General features: G+C 53.3%; 9 protein-coding genes across 9 annotated transcripts; 5 read left to right on the top strand and 4 right to left on the bottom strand.

Moving 5' to 3' along the window:
* Positions 1-633: 633 nt before the first annotated feature.
* On the top strand, positions 634-1,598 carry A1O3_05235 (ribose 5-phosphate isomerase A; the record flags this gene model as incomplete). The annotated part of the gene is made up of 2 exons (XM_007735361.1): positions 634-1,009; positions 1,057-1,598. The coding sequence occupies 2 exons, from the start codon at positions 634-636 to the stop codon at positions 1,596-1,598; spliced, it is 918 nt and encodes a 305-aa protein (XP_007733551.1).
* A 73-nt stretch (positions 1,599-1,671) lies between these two features.
* On the bottom strand, positions 1,672-2,822 carry A1O3_05234 (cell cycle arrest protein BUB3; the record flags this gene model as incomplete). The annotated part of the gene is made up of 2 exons (XM_007735360.1): positions 1,672-2,467; positions 2,572-2,822. The coding sequence occupies 2 exons, from the start codon at positions 2,820-2,822 to the stop codon at positions 1,672-1,674; spliced, it is 1,047 nt and encodes a 348-aa protein (XP_007733550.1).
* Positions 2,823-3,403: 581 nt separating this feature from the next.
* A1O3_05233 (uncharacterized protein) lies at positions 3,404-6,553 on the bottom strand (the record flags this gene model as incomplete). The annotated part of the gene is made up of 1 exon (XM_007735359.1): positions 3,404-6,553. The coding sequence occupies one exon, from the start codon at positions 6,551-6,553 to the stop codon at positions 3,404-3,406; it is 3,150 nt and encodes a 1,049-aa protein (XP_007733549.1).
* Positions 6,554-7,904: 1,351 nt separating this feature from the next.
* Positions 7,905-9,281, top strand: A1O3_05232 (uncharacterized protein; the record flags this gene model as incomplete). Its single annotated transcript, XM_007735358.1, has 1 exon — positions 7,905-9,281. The coding sequence occupies one exon, from the start codon at positions 7,905-7,907 to the stop codon at positions 9,279-9,281; it is 1,377 nt and encodes a 458-aa protein (XP_007733548.1).
* Positions 9,282-9,803: 522 nt separating this feature from the next.
* Positions 9,804-10,715, top strand: A1O3_05231 (50S ribosomal protein L13e; the record flags this gene model as incomplete). The annotated part of the gene is made up of 2 exons (XM_007735357.1): positions 9,804-10,046; positions 10,296-10,715. 2 exons carry the CDS (start codon positions 9,804-9,806, stop codon positions 10,713-10,715), a joined length of 663 nt encoding a protein of 220 aa, XP_007733547.1.
* A 589-nt stretch (positions 10,716-11,304) lies between these two features.
* A1O3_05230 (uncharacterized protein) lies at positions 11,305-12,588 on the bottom strand (the record flags this gene model as incomplete). Its single annotated transcript, XM_007735356.1, has 1 exon — positions 11,305-12,588. One exon carries the CDS (start codon positions 12,586-12,588, stop codon positions 11,305-11,307), a length of 1,284 nt encoding a protein of 427 aa, XP_007733546.1.
* Positions 12,589-13,848: 1,260 nt separating this feature from the next.
* On the bottom strand, positions 13,849-15,819 carry A1O3_05229 (uncharacterized protein; the record flags this gene model as incomplete). The annotated part of the gene is made up of 5 exons (XM_007735355.1): positions 13,849-14,237; positions 14,299-14,536; positions 14,618-14,994; positions 15,095-15,263; positions 15,343-15,819. 5 exons carry the CDS (start codon positions 15,817-15,819, stop codon positions 13,849-13,851), a joined length of 1,650 nt encoding a protein of 549 aa, XP_007733545.1.
* A 1,274-nt stretch (positions 15,820-17,093) lies between these two features.
* A1O3_05228 (uncharacterized protein) lies at positions 17,094-18,398 on the top strand (the record flags this gene model as incomplete). The annotated part of the gene is made up of 5 exons (XM_007735354.1): positions 17,094-17,424; positions 17,522-17,673; positions 17,742-17,819; positions 17,882-18,143; positions 18,202-18,398. 5 exons carry the CDS (start codon positions 17,094-17,096, stop codon positions 18,396-18,398), a joined length of 1,020 nt encoding a protein of 339 aa, XP_007733544.1.
* Positions 18,399-18,782: 384 nt separating this feature from the next.
* On the top strand, positions 18,783-22,365 carry A1O3_05227 (uncharacterized protein; the record flags this gene model as incomplete). The annotated part of the gene is made up of 5 exons (XM_007735353.1): positions 18,783-20,265; positions 20,364-20,440; positions 20,513-21,307; positions 21,438-22,199; positions 22,327-22,365. The coding sequence occupies 5 exons, from the start codon at positions 18,783-18,785 to the stop codon at positions 22,363-22,365; spliced, it is 3,156 nt and encodes a 1,051-aa protein (XP_007733543.1).
* Positions 22,366-22,838: the final 473 nt, after the last annotated feature.

Below are 22,838 nucleotides of genomic sequence, written 5' to 3'. Positions count from 1 at the left end.
AGGAGGACAGCGGGCAAGCATCTTTAAACATTTGTCAGGCCGGGGAAGGTCGAGCGAGCGACGTCACCCGCGGCGCAGGCTGGTGGACTTTTGGGCTGCGGTCTCACAGTCTTTTGAGCGCAGTCTGTCCCGCTATTTTGGCCCCCAAACCGGCTCCCTGCTCCCTGCTCCCTGCTCCCTGCTCCCTGTCCTGCTCCCGGCTCGCTTGAGATTTGCTGCTGCAAAACCCTTCGCTACCCCACGGCAACGACCAGATCTAGAGCCAGGCCTTCACGCAACGAGAGTCCTCATCTACCAGACCTGCAACTACCCAAGGGGACGTTGCTCCAGCCACGGCATTGCCGGTTACTTGAGTCAGCTGTCTTCGGGTGTGTAATCCACGTCAGACGCCTCCAATATTATATGTATCTGTGGTCCACTCTTTACCTTTGCTCCCGCACATGTGAGTCGTCCCCTGGGTGCCCCAGTCATGCCACTTTTTTTTGTAGCTAACTGCGCATCGAAGTTAGACTGAGGAGAGCCATAACCAATATATCTCCGCCTGAGATTCGCAGTGCTGCATCGCCGCACACTCTGTTACCGTCTCCCAGCCTCAACAGAGCCTTCCGGACCAGTGCCGCGCTTGCCAGCAAGATGGCGGACATAGAAGCTGCAAAGCAAGCTGCGGCCATTGAGGCCGTGCGAAACCATTTCCCTGAGAACCCACGCTTCGTTGGTATCGGCTCTGGTACGACCATAGTCTACGTTGTTGAAGCGATCAAGAATTGCGGAGTGGACGTTTCAAGAGTCGGATTTGTACCAACCGGATATCAATCGAAACAGCTCATTATAAACGCTGGTCTGGTGCCGATTGAATTCGACGCACTTCCGGACGATGTCATGATCGACATCGCCTTCGACGGGGCAGACGAAGTGGATGAGGAACTGAATTGTATCAAAGGAGGAGGTGCCTGTCTATACCAGGAGAAGCTAGTGGCTATGCGTGCAAAGCAATTTATTTGTGTCGCCGGTATGTCTTGTCCAGAAGTCTAAGGAGACTTTCTAACGGTGTCACAGATCATCGAAAACTCCAACGGCGTCTGGTTACAAAGTGGCCAACCGTCCCCATAGAAGTCGAACCCAAGGCTGCCCGGCAGGTGATGCAACGACTGCGGATGCTGGGGAGTCGGAGTCCAACAGGCATAGGTCCAAGGATCAGGGAAGGCCATATGGCTAAAGCTGGTCCAATAAAGACCGACCAGGATTTCTTTATTGTCGACGCCCCGTTCCCACATCCGCTTCTGATCGCCGACGACCTTACCGAAGATATCCTGGGCGACGGCGAGGGCGGCCATTGGGAAGTGGAGCAGCTTGCCAAAGCGATCAAGGACATCAATGGCGTGCTTGCTGTTGGTCTCTTCTGCGGACCGACAGGGCCCGAGGCCCTTACCGCTGGAGTGGTTGGCGGTCAACGACCAGTTGCATGTTACTTTGGCATGGCTGATGGCACTGTGTCTTTGCGGAAAGCCCGGGAAAAGCGACACTCAATTGTTGCCAAATACCCTCCGTTAATACCGGTGCACTCGGCTGAAGTGGAGGCCGTGGTGGTTGACAACTGATAGCATCTTTTTCTTTGTCGCCTTCAAGTCGGTCATGACCAGTTCTCGCGAATAGAACCCTGTGTTTGCAGCATCATTTTGTCTTCCTCTTGACTTCGTTCTCGGCCAATTCACGGATGAAAATCCCTATCGTGCCCTCTGCAAGCTGATCACTACCATCTTCGAAACCTGGGCTGATTGCTGTTGCGAGGTATTTTCCGTTTGAGCTGAATGAAATCGCCGCAACACTGGACGCCAGCTTGGGGTAGATTCGTATCCTCCGCTTTGCGATCGCGTCCCAAATAGCCACCACTCCATCCCCACCGCCTGTCGCAAACGTTCCGTGAACTGGATGGAAGGTAACCGCATTCACCGGGTAGACGACATCGACATCATCCACGGGTTGGCGATGACATTTGAAGGCATACTTGCGTGCCTGGGACTCGTTCGAAGGGTCAAACCATTCCACAGCGACGCGGCCCTCGATGCTGGACGAAGCGTAGCCCTCGTCATTCGGCATACAATCCACTGCTCTTGTCATGAACTTCAGACTGCTTTCCCGCCGCTGCCAGGGCTCGATGTCCAGCCTGTTTTGCAACGAGTTTGCAGAGCTCTTGCACTCGCTGGCCAGCGCCTTTAGTTCGTAGATATGCAGCGCACGATTGGCCATGGCGACCACCAGTTTGGACGGCGAAACGGCGAGAGAAAAGGGTTTGAAAGGTAGGTTTATCGTCGCGGTCGACCATTCTGCCTCTCCGCCCGGGTGGATGTGCACGGTCGAGTCCCAGGCCGCCGAGACAACCAGCGAATGCTCCTTACTGTAGACGACCGATCGAACGCCGTTGTCGTGGGTGCTCAGCACCGTCTGAGTTCCCGTGGCCACGTCGATCCTACAAAGCTCAGTTTCAGTGTCAGTTTCAGCATCAACTCGACCCGGCCAGCAGCACCGAGTTCAGGACCCGGAACGGAGTTGGAGTTGGAGTTGGAAGCGCACCTGCGGACATCCCAGTCTAAGCACGCCGTGTAGATCTCATTGTCGTCTTTGCCAAAGCATATATCTAGAACAGGAGCCCGATGTTCAAACTTGGCCAGCTGCGTGCACACCTTGCCATCGGCCAGCTCGTATAGATACACGTTCTTGTCCCACGAAGCGACGACGAAGCGAAGAGAGTCCGGGTGAGGTGAAAACCTCAGCGCAGATATTGCGTCGGATGGGACATCGGACACTGAGAATTGGCCTGTCATCGTTGTTAGTCGAAACTCAAGACCGTCCCTTGCTAAGTAAACATACTAGACATATTGAGAGAACCTTGCAATGTCAGCCGGTGCCGGACTCGATCGGTTGCGCATGAATAACAACCGAGCGTGGAGTGGAGGAGGGCGCATCGGCACATAAACAGGAGGTAAAAATACTGCCGGTTTTCACCGCCTGTGGCCTTAAGGCTTGCAGCCACAGCCTTATTATAATACTCGGTCCCTCGCTCAGCCTCGTCTCCCCACCATTTCGCAAGTTTCAGGACCGTGACTGACATTGGAACATTGGCCTCACTACCTAGGACTTTACTGATACCCGCTTGAATTCCCTAACTCACCTGATGCGTGTTCATTCTAGTAGACATGGAAGGCAATATAGATCTATGCTCATCAATCATCGGGAAGGAGAGAACTCTATATTATCGCGTTATCGCGTTTAGAGACTACATGCGAGAATACAGCTGGAAGTCGGAAAATACTAACGCCCGCTTGCTAGACCACTCAAGACAAAACAGCTGGGGAAAACAATCTGCCATCGACAACGTTTTGACCCTTAGGGACATGGACAAGAATCAAATGATGTCTTGCCATTCCTCAGGTACCTCTTGTTCAGGGACCATCCGCCTCAAATCTTTTAAAACCGCCTCTGTTCCCTTCTCAATGACTGATAACCTCGGAACCCGGAATTTGTTACCACTAACTTCCAACACTCTTAATCTGCCAGGTGCTTTTGCGGTGCCCGACAGACTTCCAAGGAATCCGATCTTTGGTGGGAGACTCTCAATTTCGTTATTGCGAATGTCCAAGACCTCCAAGCCCCGTACTCCTTCCACTTCGACGCTAGTGAACCAGTTGTCTGTGGCAAGCAATGTGTGGCAACTAGGCCACCATGCACGTACCCATGGCACTCTGCCTGTCAGCCGGTGGCATGAGATATTCAACTCCCTTAGGCATGGTGCTTTCAGATAGGTTGTCAATGCATCGAGTGAGGTAAGGCCGGTGCTCACAATGTACAAAGACTTGAGATTTGGAAGGAAAAGCTCACAGCCGAGGTAGTCGGTCGGATGAAGAAGAGGGTTATGGCTGAGGTCTAAAGACTGCAATGAGTACTTCAGAGCCGGATGAGAGAGCAGTGTAGTGGGGAATTCAGAGAGTTCGTTGTTCGACAGTTTCAAGGTATGTATTGGCGCTTCTGAATCGCAAAGGTTGATTGCTTCAGGGGAGATCGCTGTGAGGGACTGTGAAGATAGGTCCAAGATACCGCCCGAAGGTTTGTAACGGTAGCTATGATTTGAAGATCCGGCGATCCTGGCAGCATCCGAGGGCTCTGTCTCAGTCGGAGTGGTGGCCAATTTCTTGTTGAGATCCATCTTTAGGTCCGTTGTGGTCATTGTGATATATTTCTTCTCGCGAAGAGGGTTCCCCGCTAAATTGAGACTTGAAAGACTCTTCATGCTTGCTACTCCGGGATTGATGAGCCGGATGTTGTTGTGTCCAAAATCAGCGCTCTTTAGAGACTCTAAACGCACAAGGGTTGGCGGTATGTCGTTCAACTGGTTCTCTGCCACTCCCAGTATTTGCAGCTCCTTGCATCTTGTCAAGTCGGGTAGCTCAGATATTCTGTTACCGTCCAAGACAAGCGACCGTAGATCGGGCAGCTCGAGTTCGGCTTCGGAAACTCCTTCGAGTTTGTTGTGAGAAGCATCGAGTCTGCGTAATCTCTGTAAGGGTGACGTGCCTTTGAAGAGTATGCCAGACAATTGATTGTTTGAGATGTTTAGTTCTGTGAGCGGCAAGGTTGAGAGCAGCTCCCAAGGGAGCATTGTGAGCTTGTTGCCGGCAACATTCAGAACCTTAAGGCTTCTCAGCTGAGACAATCCGTCCCCATTCAATCGCTCGATTTGATTGCCATGCAGATCCAGGACTTGAAGTTGCTTCAAGTGGTTACCGTTGAAACTCAGTGCTCCATCGATAAGGTTTTCGCCAATCATGAGTTCCCTCAATTGAGGAATCTGACAGGCAATATCAACGGCGTCCTTCGTGAGTCTATTGTTGCTCAGATTAAGGGTTTGCAATTTTTCCAGCCGTCTCATGCCTATAGGCAATTGATGGAGATGATTTCTGTACAAGTCAATGAGCTGAAGCCCTCCGAACATATTACTTTTCTCATCATCATCCGCCAACTCCGACGCCGTGTAATCCGGAAAAAAATGGTCCTCCAACTCGTCAATTTCATTATCCGCAGCATTCAGTTTGACCATGTCCACCATCTCAAACCAATTGATCGTGCTGTTGTCCGCATCGTAAATTTTCATAACTTCTGCCGGTATTCGCTTCAAATTCATTCCCGCGATGCTCAGTTGGCCGGTGGTTGACGCTTGCTGGATACGCTTTTGTAGCAACCCGTTGTTGTCGCTAGCGGTCGTTAGCTCAGTGTTGCTGGATGCAGGTACAAAGGCCGGACTCCCTGAAGGGTAGACAGGCGTGGTGTGGGGGGATCCAGAGTCAACGAGGGCGATTCTCCTGGCAGCCTTGGCTTTTGCGACTGCCTCTCGCAGAGCTGCCGACGACTTGGGTGAGCTGGTTGTGTGTGAGCCTTGGGCCGTTGCAACACGCTGGTCTCGCTCTGTGGCCGTAGTAGGCTTGGTTTTCTTCGAAAGTGCTGAAGGCGATGTCGAAGATGCTATTGTAGGCTCCCCTCTCGGCCGTGGCTTGAGCAGAATTGGGCGAGTATCAGTAATAGAGGGAACAAGGCTGCCACCGGATTCCTTCTTGGATGAACGATCCTGGAATATGGAGGATAGTGATGGTCTTAGTGATGGTTTCTCGGCCATACTGGTTTTACCCCCTTGAGATCGCTTTATCTTCACGGTCTGGGCCGAAAATTTCATTGGAAGTTCAGCGCCAGCATCCTGTGACCGAGCCTCAAGAGTAGAACTGATGGATCTTCTTGGTCCTTGAAGAGGTTTTCCGATCCTGGAGCGCTGCCCTCTGACAAAGGCTCTGGGGGGCGTGTAAATATCATCTGGAGAGATCACAGGGGGTAGAGCGACCATGTCTTTCGTAGGCGAGATCCTCCCGGGGGGACGAAATGGTCGTCTCGTCGGCGAATCTGACCGGGAGGCTTTTGGGGTTGTCGGTCGAGATTCTCGCATACTTGACGCTGGTCGCAATGGTGGAGGCATCTTGCTGTCGTTACCAAATAGACTCGTCCTTCTTTGAGGCGTTGGACAGGGCGAAACTTGTGCGAGTGTTTCCATAGTTCTCTCGGACAAGGACGGTCGAGGTCTCTTCTTCTCCTTATGTTCTTGTGCGCCATCATCCTTCTTGCCAACAGTGGGATTCTCGTTGCCATCCTCGAAAAAGGGGGGATCGGGAATTGAAGCAGGTGGTGTGGTCTCGAGACTGGTGCCTTGAGCGTCGCGAAGGGCGTCTCGTACTGGAGACGTGCTTCTCTCTTTCACAGGATTGTCACTCCACCCGTAACGCGAGCGAATTGATTGATTGATGGCCTCTCCTAGAGGCTCCTTGAGAATCGTTGGGCGTGGGAGATATGAGGTTTTGCGCAGGTCATCTTGGTGAATCCCCAGCATCGCTGGGTTCCGGACGGTCAGTTTCAGATTGTCGCTGGAGGCGACTGCACGTGGCATAGGAAGCCGTGACACGCGTGGAATGCTACCCCGAGGGGCAATGGGAATGTGAGATCCCTGCTCGGGCTCCATGCTTGCTTCTGTATCTGCCAGAAGGGACTATATCCCCGGAAGGATATGGAAGTTAGTTGTAGTTGCTTCTTGTTTGCTACATGGAAACCGTTTCATTGGGGCAAACAATCAATTCTTTGGAAACCCGAACATTGAGAGACTGCGTACCGTCCTCTGCTGGGGAAGGTTTGACCGGGGTGCAAGTTCAGGTCAAGGCCCGTGCTTTAAGATTTCAAGCTGAGTTGCAACCAAGACAGACGTGTAACTTGACGGAGTAGGGGATGGTATGAGAGTTGAAAGGTGGATGGACATGGCCCGGGGAAGGCCTGCGGGACAAAGTACAGTAGACTGTACACACGCGAAGCTGTCGTGATCGGCTGGTTGTCCAAGCGACCGGCAGCTGGAGCGGGATGGGGTGAGTGGCAGTCAATAAACACAACTATTAGTCGAGCCTTAATTAGGCCTTACGGTAATTTAAGCCTAGAGCTTAGGCCTGCAGAGTAGAACTTGGAGCATAGGCCACCTAAGTCGGCCCTTGTAGCCTGGAGCCTCCCGGATAGCGGCCATGCCACTGGGTCAGGTAGTAAGTACTAAGCACCTATAGCCTACACCTAGGCCCCTAGGTCCTAGGCAGCTAGGCAGTCGGTAGTGGATAGTGCCACGGTGCCACAGGCCTGATCCTCAGCCTTCAGCTGCCAGTCTGCCAATGCTGAGTCCACCGTCCGGCGCCAATTCAAGTTCCGTACTCCGAACTCCGTAGGCGACGCGTTGAACGCGAGCCTCTGGAGCTAAGAGGCTCCTAAGGCTTTAGGGGCCCTTGAAAGAGTTTGCACCCAACCACACCATGTAAATGTGACTCTGAAGCTCTGTAAACCTACTAGTTTGTGTCGTTCAAATGTTAGGGGAGTTTAGGCGCAGTTTCACCACCGACTCCTCTCTTCGCTCTTCGTCACAGCCCAAAAGCCCAACATGGTCTTTCCCGCTTCCCAGCCTCTCAACTTCTCACATCAATAAACACATATCGAAGTCTCCACCTCAACCAGCCTGGCAATTATCTTCTCATCCTCGTGGCTGTCTTTTCCACTTAACCCTCCGACCAGGAGTTTGATCCATAGACTTCTTCAACGCAATGTGTCAATTCCTGGCCCGACCGTAGAGATTATTGCCTTGCTGCTACTCCTCCTACCACTGCCTACTCCACCTTCTATCGATACCGTACCGAGTGACAGCAAGAACCCGGCGTCGATCTGGACTTGCGCATCTCATTCTCTGTTCAGCCTGTCACTGTTCTATATAGTTGACTCTCTGGCTCTCCGCCTCTCTGCTCTCTGCCCAAGGTTCTCCTACTCTCGACGATCCGACCCAGCTCAACATGGCAGACTCGCAACCAGAGATGACGACCGAAGCCGCTGTCATTCCTTCGACTCCTCCACCACCAAGTCGCACACGTTCTGCAGACAGCTTGAGCAAGTCCGCCTACAGTTCCCCCCCAGCCATGTCTGCGAGCATGACTCCTCCGCCCTCGACACAACCACCTCGATTCCAGTCACCGGTGAGCCGCGTCAGTGTCGGTCCCAGCAATGTCTTACTTGCGTCGCCCCCAACCACTGTCAGAGCAAACGTTCTACATGCCCTGCCGACTCCCGATGCCATCGCTAAAGCCGATATTGAGGAATTGAGAAACATGGCACAAGAGCTTGTCGCAGCAGTTCAGGAAGCTAGGACGTCCGCGGCGCATTTTAAGTTGCAGCACAGTCTGTTGGCCATGGAATCCGATGAAGCCGCGCAGCGCGCCGAGGTTGAACATCAGATGACCCGCAGAGAGGTTGAAGTCCTTCAAGCAGCCGAATACCGCAAGCGTACTTCAGTCTCGCTGCATCATCCGAGATCAGAACCGTCCTTACAGCCACAGATCGAAGCATTGACCAGAACCTGTCAGGCATTGGAGGACGAGCGCAATGAGACAGAGGAGCAGCTATTGCGAACAAGAAAGTTGCTAGAGGTAGAGAAAGACAAATGTGAGCTGTTGCAAGAGGAGAACGACCGACTCAAGAAACGCATCCGCGACAACAGAGAGCATTTCAGTCGCCTAAAAAGTCTGTCGCCTTCGTATACTACACCTCGCGACATTTTCACAACGCCTCAACGGAAAGCCGTGCCACGATTCCACGAGTCCGCACCCAACCATGCCAACATCGCTGCTCTCCTCGCTGCAGACCAGGTTCTAAGTCAAGAGAGCGCCAGCGTTCCGTCTACCCCGACTAAAACCCATGCGTCCAAGTTTAAGCATGGACACACTCGTGGCGCACACTCACTCTCGTCCTTACTCACCACATCTGCTCATAGGCGGCCTGTCGCGCATGAGGACTATCCAGAGACAATGGTACCACTTTCTGCCCCAGCCACCCGCTTCACTAGAGAGTCAGCAGAAAGAGAACGCCATGATCGGGACAGCACCATATCCATCTCCGATGCTGAAGATGGCAGCGATGACAATATCCCCCAATCGCAGGCCAGTTCTTTGGCCAGTGAGATGCTACGCAGAAACCCGGGAAATCAAGAGAGCTTGAGACTGTCACAGAACGCAGAGCGTTCAAGCAACCTACTTCAGACCAAATTGTTCGGCCCTATCAAAAAGTCTAGCCACTTGAGAAAGCGAGGGGCAAGCTTTGGAGAGTCCGATATCACAGCCAAAAAGGCAAAGATTTCCCAAGGCGTCGGTTTAGGCATTGAATCTTGGAGCCAATGATGCCAGTTGTTTGGCGAGTCACCTGGACATCACTGAGATATGACTGTAAGATACCCATTCGGTTCTGGCGTTTGGTGAGGAAGCTGGGATTCAGCTTGGCGGACATTGGGATGTATTTATAGGGGTGCTCGCTCAAGCTCAGTCATATGAATGAAGAAAGTATTCCCGACTTCTCAAAATCCGGCGACAATGTCTGTAATCCATATCCGTACTCCGTACTCCGTACTGTAGGTATCGTAGCCAGTAAGGTGTCGACTAGTAGGAGACTGTTCACGGACCAATCAGTGATGACAGATATTAGAAGGCTGGCCAGGCGAGGCTGGGTCAGCCCAAAAAGTAAATCACATGACTAGGGCACAAATCTTGGCAAAAGATTACTGCCAAGCCTCGAATTGCACAACGGGGCCAGCGAAAGTCTCAAGCAGACTGCGCCGGTCCTCTGTCCACCATCATCAGCCCGCAAAACCTCCATTCTTCCCAAACCAGTCTCTAGGTTGTGAGAAACATCGTCAGGAGACCAAGATGGCGATCAAGCACAACCAGCAGCTGCCCAACAACCACTTCCGCAAGGACTGGCAGCGCCGAGTTCGCGTGCACTTCGACCAGCCGGGCCGCAAGTCTCGAAGACGGGCTGCTCGTCTGTCCAAGGCCGCTGCTGTCGCCCCTCGACCCGTCGACAAGCTCCGACCCGTCGTCCGATGTCCTACCATCAAGTACAACCGCCGTGCCAGGGCTGGTAGAGGTTTCACCTTGGTCGAGTTGAAGGTATGACTTTCTCTTTTCCCCGGCCTCCTCACATTTGTGATTTCAAGAAAGACTCTGGAGGAACGCGGGTAGAAATTCGAGGCATTGGACCAGGGGGAACGGATATTTCAGCACAGATGCCCATTTGGGCTTCTTTTTTCCCCTTCAATTGGGCTTGTGACCTTGTGTCGCGCGCGGAGGGCGGATTGTCAGAAGATTACAACTCGCAACGTAGAGAGTGCTATGCTAACATGCCAATCCTGCTTCTAGGAGGCTGGCATCCCCCGCAAGCTGGCTCCCACGATCGGCATTGCCGTCGACTACCGCCGCCAAACGACTTCGCAAGAATCGCTCGCCACAAACGTTGCCCGCCTCCAGGCCTACAAGGCACGCCTGATCCTGTTCCCGCGGAAATCCGGCCAGCACAAGAAACTCGACAGTTCGGCTGAAGATGTCAAGTCGGTCGAAGACGAGAGCAAGACGATCAAGAAGATCGCCGCCTCCATCCCCATCGACAGTGGCGTCGGTGTGAAGCACGGTGTCAGCGAGATCAGCAAGGGCGACCTGCCTAAGGGCGAGGAGAACGCATTCCGCAAGTTGAGATTGGCCAGATCCGATGCTAGATTGGTCGGTGTTCGGGAGAAGAGAGCCAAGGCCAAGGCCGACGCCGAGGACGCAAAGAAGAAATAGACGTGTGCTCCAGATTCTGCAGTTTGATGCAACCGGAAAATAGCGCTCAGAATTGATTGGTGACGCGGCGAGGGGGAGAGGTCAAGCCATGGGATATGGGATGTTTGTGTGTTGCCGGTTTTTCTAAGCTTACGCCTCGGGCTCATGGATGGAGGTGCATGGCATGGAGAAAAGCAACGCACCCTGAAAGCCGTGAAGGCCGCGCTGAGATTGCCCTGGTCACACGGTCAATTGATTCCACGGCCAAGCATCGTCATACCCGTCTCTTTAAATTCAATGGACGGATAAACCGCAAAGGCGATACCAATGAAAACGAAAATTTACCTTGATCAAGTGGTTTCTAGTAGGCTTTGAATTGGCTTGATCGAGATCGACATCGAGATCTTGCGGAACTCAGTTGAGAATCTCTGGATATGCCATTCGGGAGGCCCTGCAACCATGGTCGTGCGCTCGAGTAGGTAGCATATTTACCATCCGAATCACGTATCTAAGCACCATCGCTATATGTACTTATGACCACTCACTCGCTCAACATTCAAAGTCATACATCTTCATGCTTTCGTATACGACCGCCTAGTCAGGCTGCCGATCAGCTGCGCTTCCTCTTGCCTGTTTGCTTTGCTACGACGCTTTGATCCTCACCGTTGCCTTGGGCCAGTCCCCAAACGCTTTGGAAGGCGCCCGTGACGCCTCTGAATGGTAGTAGGCCATCAAAGACCTCCTTCAACTTTGCTTCCGCTTTGATAGAAACCCCACTGACAGCAATGGTAATGTTGGATGTTATGTGCCCGGTCCAATCTAGACCAATGTCCCATATTAGCATGATCTTTGCTCTGAGCTCACTGCTTTCTGTTGAGGCCGCGTCAGGCAATCGCAACTGGTTTTTATCCAACCACCGACTCAGCTCGATAGTCTGATCTCGTCCAAGTTCTTCGTCCTTTCCCTCCCAAACTGGATCGGACATCATAGACGATGCTGTTGTGTTTAATTTATGCAATTGTCGGAAGACCTTTGCGCGCTCAATTGTAGCAGCAAAGTATCTCCCAACACCCCATATCATTCCGCCCACGTCGAGACAATGTAGGGGATCGTCCATCCTATCATGGATCCATTTGGTAATGCCGGTCATAGTCGATTTTGCTCGTGGCTTGTCGGTCATCATGTCTCGCAATCGAACGTGCTCGACTCTGACAGCTTCAGTGTCAGTGACCACTTCAAAGCTGTGCTCAAAGACACCAGGAAGCCATGGAGGAGGTGCCATGATGGTCAAATAGTGAATGGCCTTGGTCCGGCCTTGTATTTGCCTGGCATCTGTACGATAGCTCAGCCGCATGTTGCTTGGGGCAAATAACGTAAGATATGACAAGGTCTTGGCCTCATGATTGGTGAAGTCGGGCTCCAAAGAACCGGGTACGAGGTAAGCTTCTCGAAGCAACGACAGGTCCTCAGCCATCACCTCCTCATCCTTCTCAATCAGAGTCTCTAGCCGCTCATTCTGACGTCTGAGCTGCTGCAGCTGGTCTCGCAACGCCTGAATGGTGGCTTGCTTCTCTTGTAACCCCTGCGGCAGGTCCTCCTCGTGCTGTACGTGGACCTCGCTCTCCTGTGACCCAGCGACTTCGTCATGCCCAGCCGTGAACACTTCGTCCCCGGCAACTCTTGGGGATCGCGCCCTCGGTTTCAGGGGACTGCTTGTGACAGATCCACCTGCTCCAGTCCTTCGTCTGAGTCTCCCACCCCCGCCTAGAGATCTTCTGGGACTGCTGCTTGAGGCCAACCCTCGGGGCCTAGACGGCGCCGTACTCAGACCTAGCGCGACTGGCGTTGGAGGCAACTCAGGCTCCTCGATGTCGGGCAAAGCAGGTCTTTCCATGACCTTTATTTCTCCTCTCCGTACGAGAGTGGGAGATATCAAGGGAGGTAGAGTGTCTTCGCTGGATCTTCTTCTCCTCGACGATTGAGAATGCATCGGAGGCTGGGCTTTGACAGGCGACGGAAGCTTAGGTGGACTTTCGCCGACATCCCGAGTTCCATGTTCTGGATATAAGACGCCAAGATGTTGATCCTGCTGATTCTCGTCTGCTCTAGCTGGGTCTAGCTCGTTCACTGGGCGACTGTCCAGCTGCTGGTCCCGAGATATAGTTCCGGGGGCTTCAACCCCAGAGGAGACTTTGTTCAGGATTTCCTCCCTCAAGCTTTTCCCTCTCGACTCTAACAAAGCTCTCTCTAGGCCTATGTTTCGAGCAACGAGGTGTGGATGTGAGCGTGATAGGGAACTTTTGGTCGGCGATAGGTATGATGCTCGGGTGGGGGTTGTGGGTTGTCGACCAGCATGATTCGTGACAGTGCCGGTGCCTGTGCCGGCATCGAGTTCGGGCTCAGGGATGCTTAACCTACGTCTCTTAGCGGGAGACTCCCACATGACACCTTCTTGTGCTGGGAGAATGATCAATTGGAGTTTGTTGGATTTGTGTAGAGGCAGTCGCGTCTCTCAAACACGTCGACGCGCCGCTGCACGCCAAGATGGTAGTAATTAGTAGTACGTCCCGGTACGTGCACCTACATGCAGTGTTTACTGTACCTAGGTACCTAATCTAGGTACCACACGCACCCAAGTATGTACTCCGTACTACAAGTGGCGGAAGGCGTTGCCTGTGCCGCCGTAGGGCCTCCCTAGGTACTCGAGCATAAAAGGGGTTAGGGTTAGGGTTAGGGTAACGCATCAATCACATATTTCTTCCATCAAGTCGGCGTATATCAGCCGAGCCATGTGTGAACGGTCAATGGTGGCCGCAGAGATCCTGACCAAGCGCTCAGCTCGCCTGACCGGACTGAAAGTCGTACTGGTATCATCCGTCGCCGCCGCTACACCACTTTTCGAACTGGTCAAGCCTGAGGTCGGCATCAAAATACATTTTCCCTATCATCACGGCTCTCAATTGCAAGAGCAGCCTCGTTCAAAATTGAAAAGTGGCTGTGCTCCCCGAAAGTATAAGAAGTCATTTTTTTTCTCCCTCATTTTCCGCCACTCTACCGTCCACCCAAGTTAAGTTCACAATCCCAGTGTTGGAGCCCTCCTTGATGTCCAGGTCGACTTGGTTCCCTAAGGAGAGAAGCCAGTCTTTCCATCCTTTCACTTCACCTCGGTCACTCCGTGACCTTGACCGTGGCTGGAATCCTCCACGATCTGCTCGACGTGCTCAGTGTCGGAGTTGGAATAATCGGGGCCAGAGACCTCTGTCTTTGCGCTGTGCAGGCCCGGCTTATCTTCGCGCAAGAAGGCCATGTCGTGTTGAGCCAAGATCTCAGCATCCAGCTCTCGCTGCTGGTCTCCGGACAGATGACTGACGTCCAGAGCCACCTCGTCTCCGAACAGCGCCCCGACTTCTTCAAGACTGAGACCTTTAGTCTCAGGGAATTTCAATACCACGTACGGCAGCATCAGACAGGTGACAATGATAAAGACAAGGTAATATTTCCATCCGATATGGTTGAATGCAGGCCCGGCGGCAGTCGTATAGACTGGAAGGCATTGTCAGCAAGTCCACCTGGCGCAACGTTGCGGACGTGAGATTCGACTTACCCGTGGTCATCAAGAAGAGCCCACTCACAGACCAACCCACACCTTTGGCACGAATATGCGTGGGGAAGATCTCGGAACAGTAGACGTAACTCGACACGTCGATGCCGAAGCCATAGAACGAGACGAAGAGAAACATGAAGGTGATGGCCAGGGCTTGTCCTGCTTTGTTTGGATTCCCCGCATTGCCGTAATGTGCATTGAGTGCCGTCACCAGGATCAGGCAGACCATGCAGCCCGTCTGGTCATTTATCAGTCCAATTCACAGCCAAACTCGAGGTCGACAGGGTATCAGGGATGGTGTACAACAAGGTTGACTTACAATGCCAATTGTCACAATCCGAATACGTCCGATTCGATCTATCAGAAGGGCGTTGACGTAGTTGAGACAGGCCGCCCAGGTATTGTAGACGGCCAAGAGCAACAACGGGGTGGAACCGGAAAGACCGAGATTGTTGAGTTCGAGGACCATATAGTTGGCAATCACCAGGACGCCTGTACTTTGACACATGGCCTGCAAGTAGAAGCCGAAGAACATTCTCTTTCGATACTTGCGACTGAATACCAGCTGGATGATGTTGGGCGACTTTTGCGACTTCTCTAGCTCGATCTGTCTCCGGATCTGTAGACACTCCTCTCGAGCGCCAATGTGCTCTGGGTCATCGGCATTGGCATGCAACTTTTCCAACACGGTGAGGCCTATAGGATGTTCTTTGGTCAGAACGACGGAGGTACACATATACATAGTACATATATGAGCAACAAGGGGTATTGTATATATCACCCACGGCGAACACACCTTTCTCAGTCCGACCATTTTGGATCAACCATCGAGGTGACTCTGGAATAAAAGGACTTCCGAGCAGGAGAAGGAGAGGGGCGACAATCTGTAATGCCAACAGAAGTCGCCATTGTATGGTTGGGTCGTTTTCGTAGTAAATGGCAAATCCACACCATCCCGAGAAGCCCTGGGTCCGAAGCCATGAGCAAACGGTCACACTGGGAAGACAAAGTATCTTGGATATTCGCGGCGGGAGCTGCACTTACGTATGAGACACAGATGACAAAGCCGTGCGATCCCACCAGTCGTCCTCTCTGGGCCGGAGGAGATATCTCGGAGATATAGGTCGGGATGGCCGTGTTGATGAAGCCGACTCCCAGGCCATTGAAGAAGCGGCCGACCAGGAACATGGCAATGTGGGCCGATCCGGCCTGGATGGCGGCCGAGACGATGCATACCAAGCAGATGATTTGGATGGACCGCTTGCGGCCTAGCAAGTCGAGCAGCCAGAAGACGGTCCAGCATCCGATGGCGCCAGCCCCGGCGTAGAGGCCATTACTCGCCCCGATGATGTTGCCCCCGTAGCTGCTGGTGGCCTCGAAGTCGAAGTAGGCATAGAAGGATGGGAGGCCAATCACGGATCCAATAATGGCCGAGTTGAAGCCGTAGGTGAACGATCCCAAGGCGACGAAAAACGCCACCAGGAAGTTGTACCTGTTGGCTCTGGCTCTCAGATTGCCCATGCTGATGTTGGCAACGGGAAGGTAGAAAAAAAGACGAGACGGTCAAGCTGCTTCAAGGTGGAAAGAAGGATCTGGGGCCCCTGACCCTGAAGAGCACGAGGCTTTTGAGTGGTTTAGTAGTCTTTCCATCATGGCGTATAGAGTATGGGGCCCCAGGTTGAGGGGGGTGTAACGCGGGGATTATACTCCGTCAACTTTCAAGGGGATGGGATTGTCCAGCAATTACAGTACTAGGTATCTACTGGGTAGTGGGTAGTTGATATACTCCATACTGTCAACTGTAAGCGGGTCAACCGAGAAGCTTGATGCTCTAGAGCCACGTGGGTTTCACCACATGTACTGGAGCTACAAGAGAGATTTACTTCAGTCATACACCTCCCTCATACCGCCTGTTCTGAGTCTAGGTACAGAGTATAGTGTATAGTGTATAGTATAGAGTACTGAGGGTTTCTGATGGCTTCTGTAGCCCGCTCAACAAGGCATCGGGAAGGGCGAGGCTACGCTCCTGAGATAGAAGTCCAAAAGGAGGAGTGGGATGTATTTCATGCGACGCTGCTCTTATACTACTACTATCACTATTCCCCGGAGATCTCACAGCTGGGCGTGGGAGGGATCCGTGCTTAGAGGAGAAGATAAGTCAGTCAGGTTGCATCTATCGTTCTGTACGCACCACATACCCCATGGGCAAATGTGGGTCGAGGAACCCCAACTTTAGGAACCCCAGGTCCCGCTTACTGGAGGTACAGGAGACAACCCAACCAACCCGGGTCACTTACAGGTATGTCCAGAGTACGGCTACTCCGTATCCATACAGCAGTGTAGGCTCACCCCTGCTCTCTCCCTAGTACGCTCGCAAAATGTTTGCCGAGGGAAACCCCCTGACCCCGGTTTTCGGAGATCATCCGCCCTTTAACATGCGCGGCAGACCCAGCTCCTCCAATTCCCGAGGGAAAGGGAGAGGGAAAGGAAACCCCAGGGACATGGGACATGATTCCCTTCAAAGGTACAGTACGCAGTACACACATTCCGGACCCGCAGGTCTAGAGTCTAGAGATGTTCTCCATCTCCATCTCCATCTCCATCTCCGGCTGGTTTCACCCCGCCCGCCAGATGATCTAATTCTTCTGAAATGTCCCAATCTAATCCCAGTATCTACAATATACAGCACCAAGTAGCGACCCTCTCTGGCTTTACACTTCACAGGCTGGACTTCCAAGGCGAAGAGACCGTAGGAACCACTGGATCAACCATTGGGAAGACTCTCTGTGTTGACAATGGTGCAACTCGAACCCAGTGGTCCCGGGTTGAAGGCCCCGAAGCCAAAGTATGGGCATCTGTCCGAGATCGATCCCGACTTTGCACCATTAAAAGAGGAAGCCGACAAGAACTTTGCCGCACTATGGTCGCTGCCACTGGATGAATTCAAGGCCGCTTGGCTCACCGCACCGGTGGCGTTGCCGAACAACGCTCCTCAACCCGGACAAGAGTATTCCGTCGTGGATCAAGAAGCACCCGTCAGAGACGGCAGCAGAATCGGTCTTCGTGTATACAAGCCGCTGGATCCGCCCACGAACGCGGTCCTGGTTCTCAAGGCCCATGGTGGAGGTAAGTCGACAGTTTTGTTGTGGCGAGATTGCTACAGTAGATCTAGCCTCTGCTGAAGCAATGGTAATGATATATTGACCTTGGTCGCAATATATAGGTTGGGTTGTTGGCAGCCACGAAGTTGAAGAGGTCGAGAACCGCTTCCTGGCCGCCCAGGGCAGTGCGGTGGTTGTGAGTGTCGACTATCGAATGGCCCCGGCCTACAAGTATCCCTACGCCATTAATGATTGTTTCGACGTCCTCAAATGGGTAAGCTGGCTTTGATGGGAAGGGGAGAGCTCCTGGGGTGTTTTCCTGCTCAGCTGAGCTGTCTCCAGTGCAAATCCCACGCCTTCAAACTCGGAATCGACCCAGAGAAGATCATAGTGGCTGGAGGGAGTGCCGGCGGCAATATCGTCAGTCTCTGTGTTTCCCCCATCTCACCCGTTAGCTAACTTCGTCTCTACCTCTCCTCCAGGCCGCTGTTCTGGCCCAGAAAGCCCGGGATGAGGGTGTGTCGGGCCTTGTTGGCCAGATCCTGAACATTCCCGTGACCTGCCATCCGAAACTGTTCCCGTCGGACAAGTATGAGTATGGCAGTTATCAACAGAACAAAGATTCCACTGTGGTCGATGCCCCTAGAATGGATTGGTTCTGGCATCAATACCTGCCCAACGCAGATGCCGAAGTCTACGCAAGCCCATTGCTGGCTAAGGATCTGTCTAACTTGCCACCCGCGCGTGAGTGCCCTGTTCCTGTTCCTGTCCCTAGGTACTTGTACTTACGGTGTTTCTTCAGTGATTCAGGTTGCGGGCATGGATCCGCTCCGAGACGAAGGGCTGGCATATGCTGAAGCTCTCAAGGCTGCCGGAGTCCCCGTCACGCTGAAAATCTACAAAGGCTTGCCTCACGGGTTCTACATGTTTCCACAACTCAAGCAGTCGCAAGAGTACTGGGATAGCTGCGTCCAATTTGTCCAACAGGTGGCTCAGTAGCTCATTGCAAGGTCCTGATTGTGTCTGCCGCGTATGTAAAAGGGATATAGTACCTACGACATGGGACGTAGTACATAGGTATCTTGGACCTTTTCCACCACACAACTGCCCCTATCCGTACTACCTAAGAACCCTAACCCTAAGTAGCCCTAACCCTAACCCTAACCCTAAGATGTATCAATACTACTTGAGCTCACGGGGATGATTTCCCGACAGGGTTCAATGTCAATTCAAGCGGGCAGACATTCTCCGCCCTGGTGTCCTGAAGTAGGAAGTAGCGATTTCTGTAGCGTAGTGTAGTGTAGAGAAAGGCGAAAGGGAGCTCAACGGTTGGTGGTCTCAATCTACAGTATACCTCTACGTCGCAACAGACACTGACGCATCATGGCGAACCACATACTACCACTTCCGTCCGAGACAACCGGGCCCAAGCTCGACATCCCTATTCCCATCCTTCATGACCTTATCACCTCGTCTGTGAGGCAACATGGCGACAAAGTCGCCATCGTGTGCAAGCACCAGCCAGCAGACCTTCTTCCCGCAGTCCACGACTTCAGACTCTCCTCCCAGTCCCAGCAGGCGCAGGCGCAGGCTCAGGTTCGCCCGCCTTACCTCCAATGGACGCACGCTCAACTTCAACATGGAGCCGATCTCGTCGCCCGGGGGTTGCTAGGAGAGGGCCTCCTGCCCGGCTCACCCATTGCCGTGCTGCTGAGCGGACGAGCCGAATTCCACCTGGTGCTCCGGGCCGCTGTCAAGCTGAAGTGTCCATTCACCCCCATCAGTCCCAGGTCGGCGCAGAATGCCAAAGAAATCAGACATATGCTCACCCTTTCAGGAGCGAAGGCCGTCATCGTGGAGGATGCCTCGATTGCGGCACATTTGGAACGCAACATCCCGGATTTGATGCGTCATATGCAGGTCAAGCTCATGGCAGGAGAGAAATCGGGGGGGATATCTACATCGCCCGTCGAGACGGCCTCCCCCTCCCTATATCTGTCCCTGCAAGAGATGGTTGCCACGGCGGCTGGTGACGACGACGAGACAATGCTCTACGCGGAGGGTGGAACTGAGCGAACTGACCGTCTCCTTCTCCCTCGTCACGCTGACGACGTCGTCTTCATCTGGTTTACTTCCGGCACCACCTCACTCCCCAAGGCCGCGCCACACACCAACAGATCGCTGACCTGCAACATCAGGTCGTGGCAAGAGGTGTTTGAGCTGGATGACCGACGTGCCTGGCTTCAGATCCTGCCCATGAACTCGATCGTCGGCAGCTCGTGGACACTGGCATATCTCATCCCCGGCGGCAGCGTCACCCACGTCCACTACAATTTCGACGTCCAGTCAGTCGCCGAGGCAATTCATGCCGGAGAATGCACCGACGTGCTCGCCGTCCCGTCTATGATCGATCTCCTCGCCTTCGCCCCTGTACTGAGTCAGCCGTCCAACCGGGGCGTCGATCATGTCATTGTCGGGGGAAGCAAAATCCTGCGGTCCCATGTTGAAAAGGCCTTCAAGCTGTTCCAATGTAAGCGCTTGAGTCCGTTCTTCGGCATGACAGAAGGCACCTCGGTATGCACCGAGACTCTGTATGAGGTCCCGCCGAGTCTACAAGACCCTATATACGCCGGGTACGTGAATCCCGGGAGCAAAATCCGAATCTGCGCCCCCGATCGCACCGAGCCTTTACCCAGAGGCATCCCCGGGGAGATTGTGCAAGGAGGTCTGCAGAAAATTGAACGATACCTCGGCGACCAAGGAAAAGACAATTTCTTCACTGCCGACGGGAAGACATGGTACAGATGTGGCGACCAAGCCGTCATGCGAGACGATGGAAGGATTGCTATCGTAGGAAGATATAAAGGTCAGTTATGTAAGGATTGAGATGAGGCGAATTCGAAGCAGAAGAAACAAACCCACTTCTTAAGGGAGATCGAGCTAACCTCTTTGTCGTCGTCGCAGACATGATCATACGAGGCGGTATGAACATTGCCTCAGCTGCAGTCGAGGCTGTGATATCAGAGGGGACAGGGATCGAAGTGAGTTTCTCATTCTAGTCTAGTCTACACCTTCTAGGCCAGCAAAAACCATGTCTGACTTTTACTCTCTAGGCACAAATCATCGGTATTCCAGATCCAGTGGCCGGAGAAGTCCCTGTGGCCATCCTCAAGCATTCCCCGGACGACAAAGAAGCCCCTACCAAAGTTCGGCAATGCGTGCTCGATCGCATGGGTCCCGCATATGCTCTGGAGCGAGTGCTGAACCTGGGTGAGCTGGGTCTGAGCCTCCATGGCCACGGCCACGGCCTCGACGACTGGCCGAAGACAACTTCTGGGAAAGTGCTGAAACGGGATTTACAAGAGCTGGTCCAGAACCTGCTTCAATCAGAGTCCCAACCACAGACTAAAGCCTCCTCGGACAGGCAGGACAGCGACACGAGGCGTCCAGAGTCCTACACCCCCAACAATCTGGCCTGCAACGAGACCCAACTACAACAGTATCTGCTCGAGCGCGTCCGGGAGCAAGGCATATTGGTGTCTAGCATTGACGCGGATTTCCACCTGGCTGGAATGGACAGTTTGATGGCTCTCCGACTCCAAAACGCCGTGACCAAGGACGCGGAGCGAGGGAACGAGGCTGACATCTACTCCTTCCCGCCAAGCGCGATCTTCGAATGTGGAAATATCCGCCGTCTGGCCGCATATCTCCTGGAGGTCAACCGTGGAGGCTTGGGCAGAGACCCGACCGCGCCGGTCACGGAGACCCGGCAGCGGCAGCAGCAGGTCGATGATGCCCTGGTAGACGAGATGGCCACCATGGTGGATGAATACAGCCAGTTCCAGGTCCAGTCCCGTCGCCACACTGGCAGACCACAAGTCTGCCAAGATCCAGACAAACACACAGTGGTAAGTATAAGATATAAGATATAAGATGGTGCAAAACGTCCTGTCCCGTCCCGTCCTGTATTGATTGGTTAAGGGGTTAAGTCTTTAGGCTAAAACTGGGTCCTGGGCGCTGATCACTTTATCTCTATAGCTACTCACCGGCGCGACCGGCTCTCTGGGTGCTCACATCCTTGCGGTTCTGGTGGAACGACCAGATGTGGAGTTGGTCTACTGCCCCGTGCGTGGTCCTGAGCCTGGCCGACGGTTGAAAGACTCGTTCGATAAACGCATGCTCGGGTCTCTCCAACACAAGTACTATGAAGAAAAGGTGCGGGTGATCAGCATGAACATCGACACCAGCACCAACATCGGCACCAACGTCAGCACGAGCAGCGAGGTAGGAAAGCCTGAGGAGACGGAGCCGGAGCCGGAGCCTCAGTTCGGCTTGTCGTTGGATCCTAATACCAGAGAAGGCCTTCTAGACAAGCTGACCCTCATCATCCACGCGGCATGGCCGGTCAACTTTCAATTAGGCCTGGCATCGTTCAAGCCGCACCTCCGCCATCTCCAGAGCCTGATCCAACTATCGTTGGACGTGCGGTCACCTCGACCCGCCCGGATCTACTTCTGCTCGTCCATGGGGGTCGCGCTCACCACGCGCGGACAGAAAAGCATTCCAGAACAGCCGATCATGGACTTTCGTCAAGGCCTCGGCAATGGATACACGCAGTCGAAACTGGTGGCCGAATACGTGATGCAAAATGCCGCCGAACATTTTGGTGCTTGGGCATGCAACCTACGTATCGGGCAGGTGGTCGGAGACACCAAGCTTGGTCTCTGGAATGAGAACGAGGCGCCACCACTGATGATCCGCTCTGCACTCAGTTTGGGATGTCTACCGTCTCTGAGGATGGTATGTTTCCATTACCTCTTGCCTACTATTACCTTGCCCCTTACTTCTATTACCTTGGGCTTATTCCCTTGGCTCCTATTACCTTGGCTCCTATTCCCTTGGCTCCTATTCCTACTACCTCTGGAAGCCCTTCTTACTTCCCCTGAAAGCAATCCATGAGTTTTAGTTCTTCCTTCTTCTCTCACAGGACAGGACGGGGAGGCCTGGTCCTCATCCCAATACCAATTGATCTTAATACTGATACTGAACCACACAATAACGTACGTAATGCAGAAATGCTCATGGATCCCAGTCGACACCGTAGCCAGTGCGATTATCGAACTGGCCTTGGGCCAATTGTCGAGTCCGAGTCCGAGTTCGAGTCGGAACCCACCACGACCGGTCTACAACCTCTGCAACCCGCGCACCCTTTCCTGGACGGCCGAACTCTTGCCTGCGCTCGCCGAGGCGGGGTTGAAATTCGACGTGGTCCCTTTCCAAACCTGGCTTGCGGCGTTGAACGAGTACGGTTTTAAATACGCGGACAGAGACACACACAGAGACACACTCAGAGATACAGACACGGACACAAACAGAGACACAGACACACACACAGAAGCACAAGCAGAAGCCGCGAGTCGACATGTAGATTCCGCTTCA

Source organism: Capronia epimyces (assembly GCF_000585565.1).
Source record: "Capronia epimyces CBS 606.96 chromosome Unknown aczIQ-supercont1.4, whole genome shotgun sequence".
In the NCBI taxonomy this organism is placed as follows: Eukaryota; Fungi; Ascomycota; class Eurotiomycetes; order Chaetothyriales; family Herpotrichiellaceae; genus Capronia; species Capronia epimyces.
Note: the sequence above shows the minus strand (reverse complement) of the source record. Positions and strands in the feature narration are given on the sequence as shown.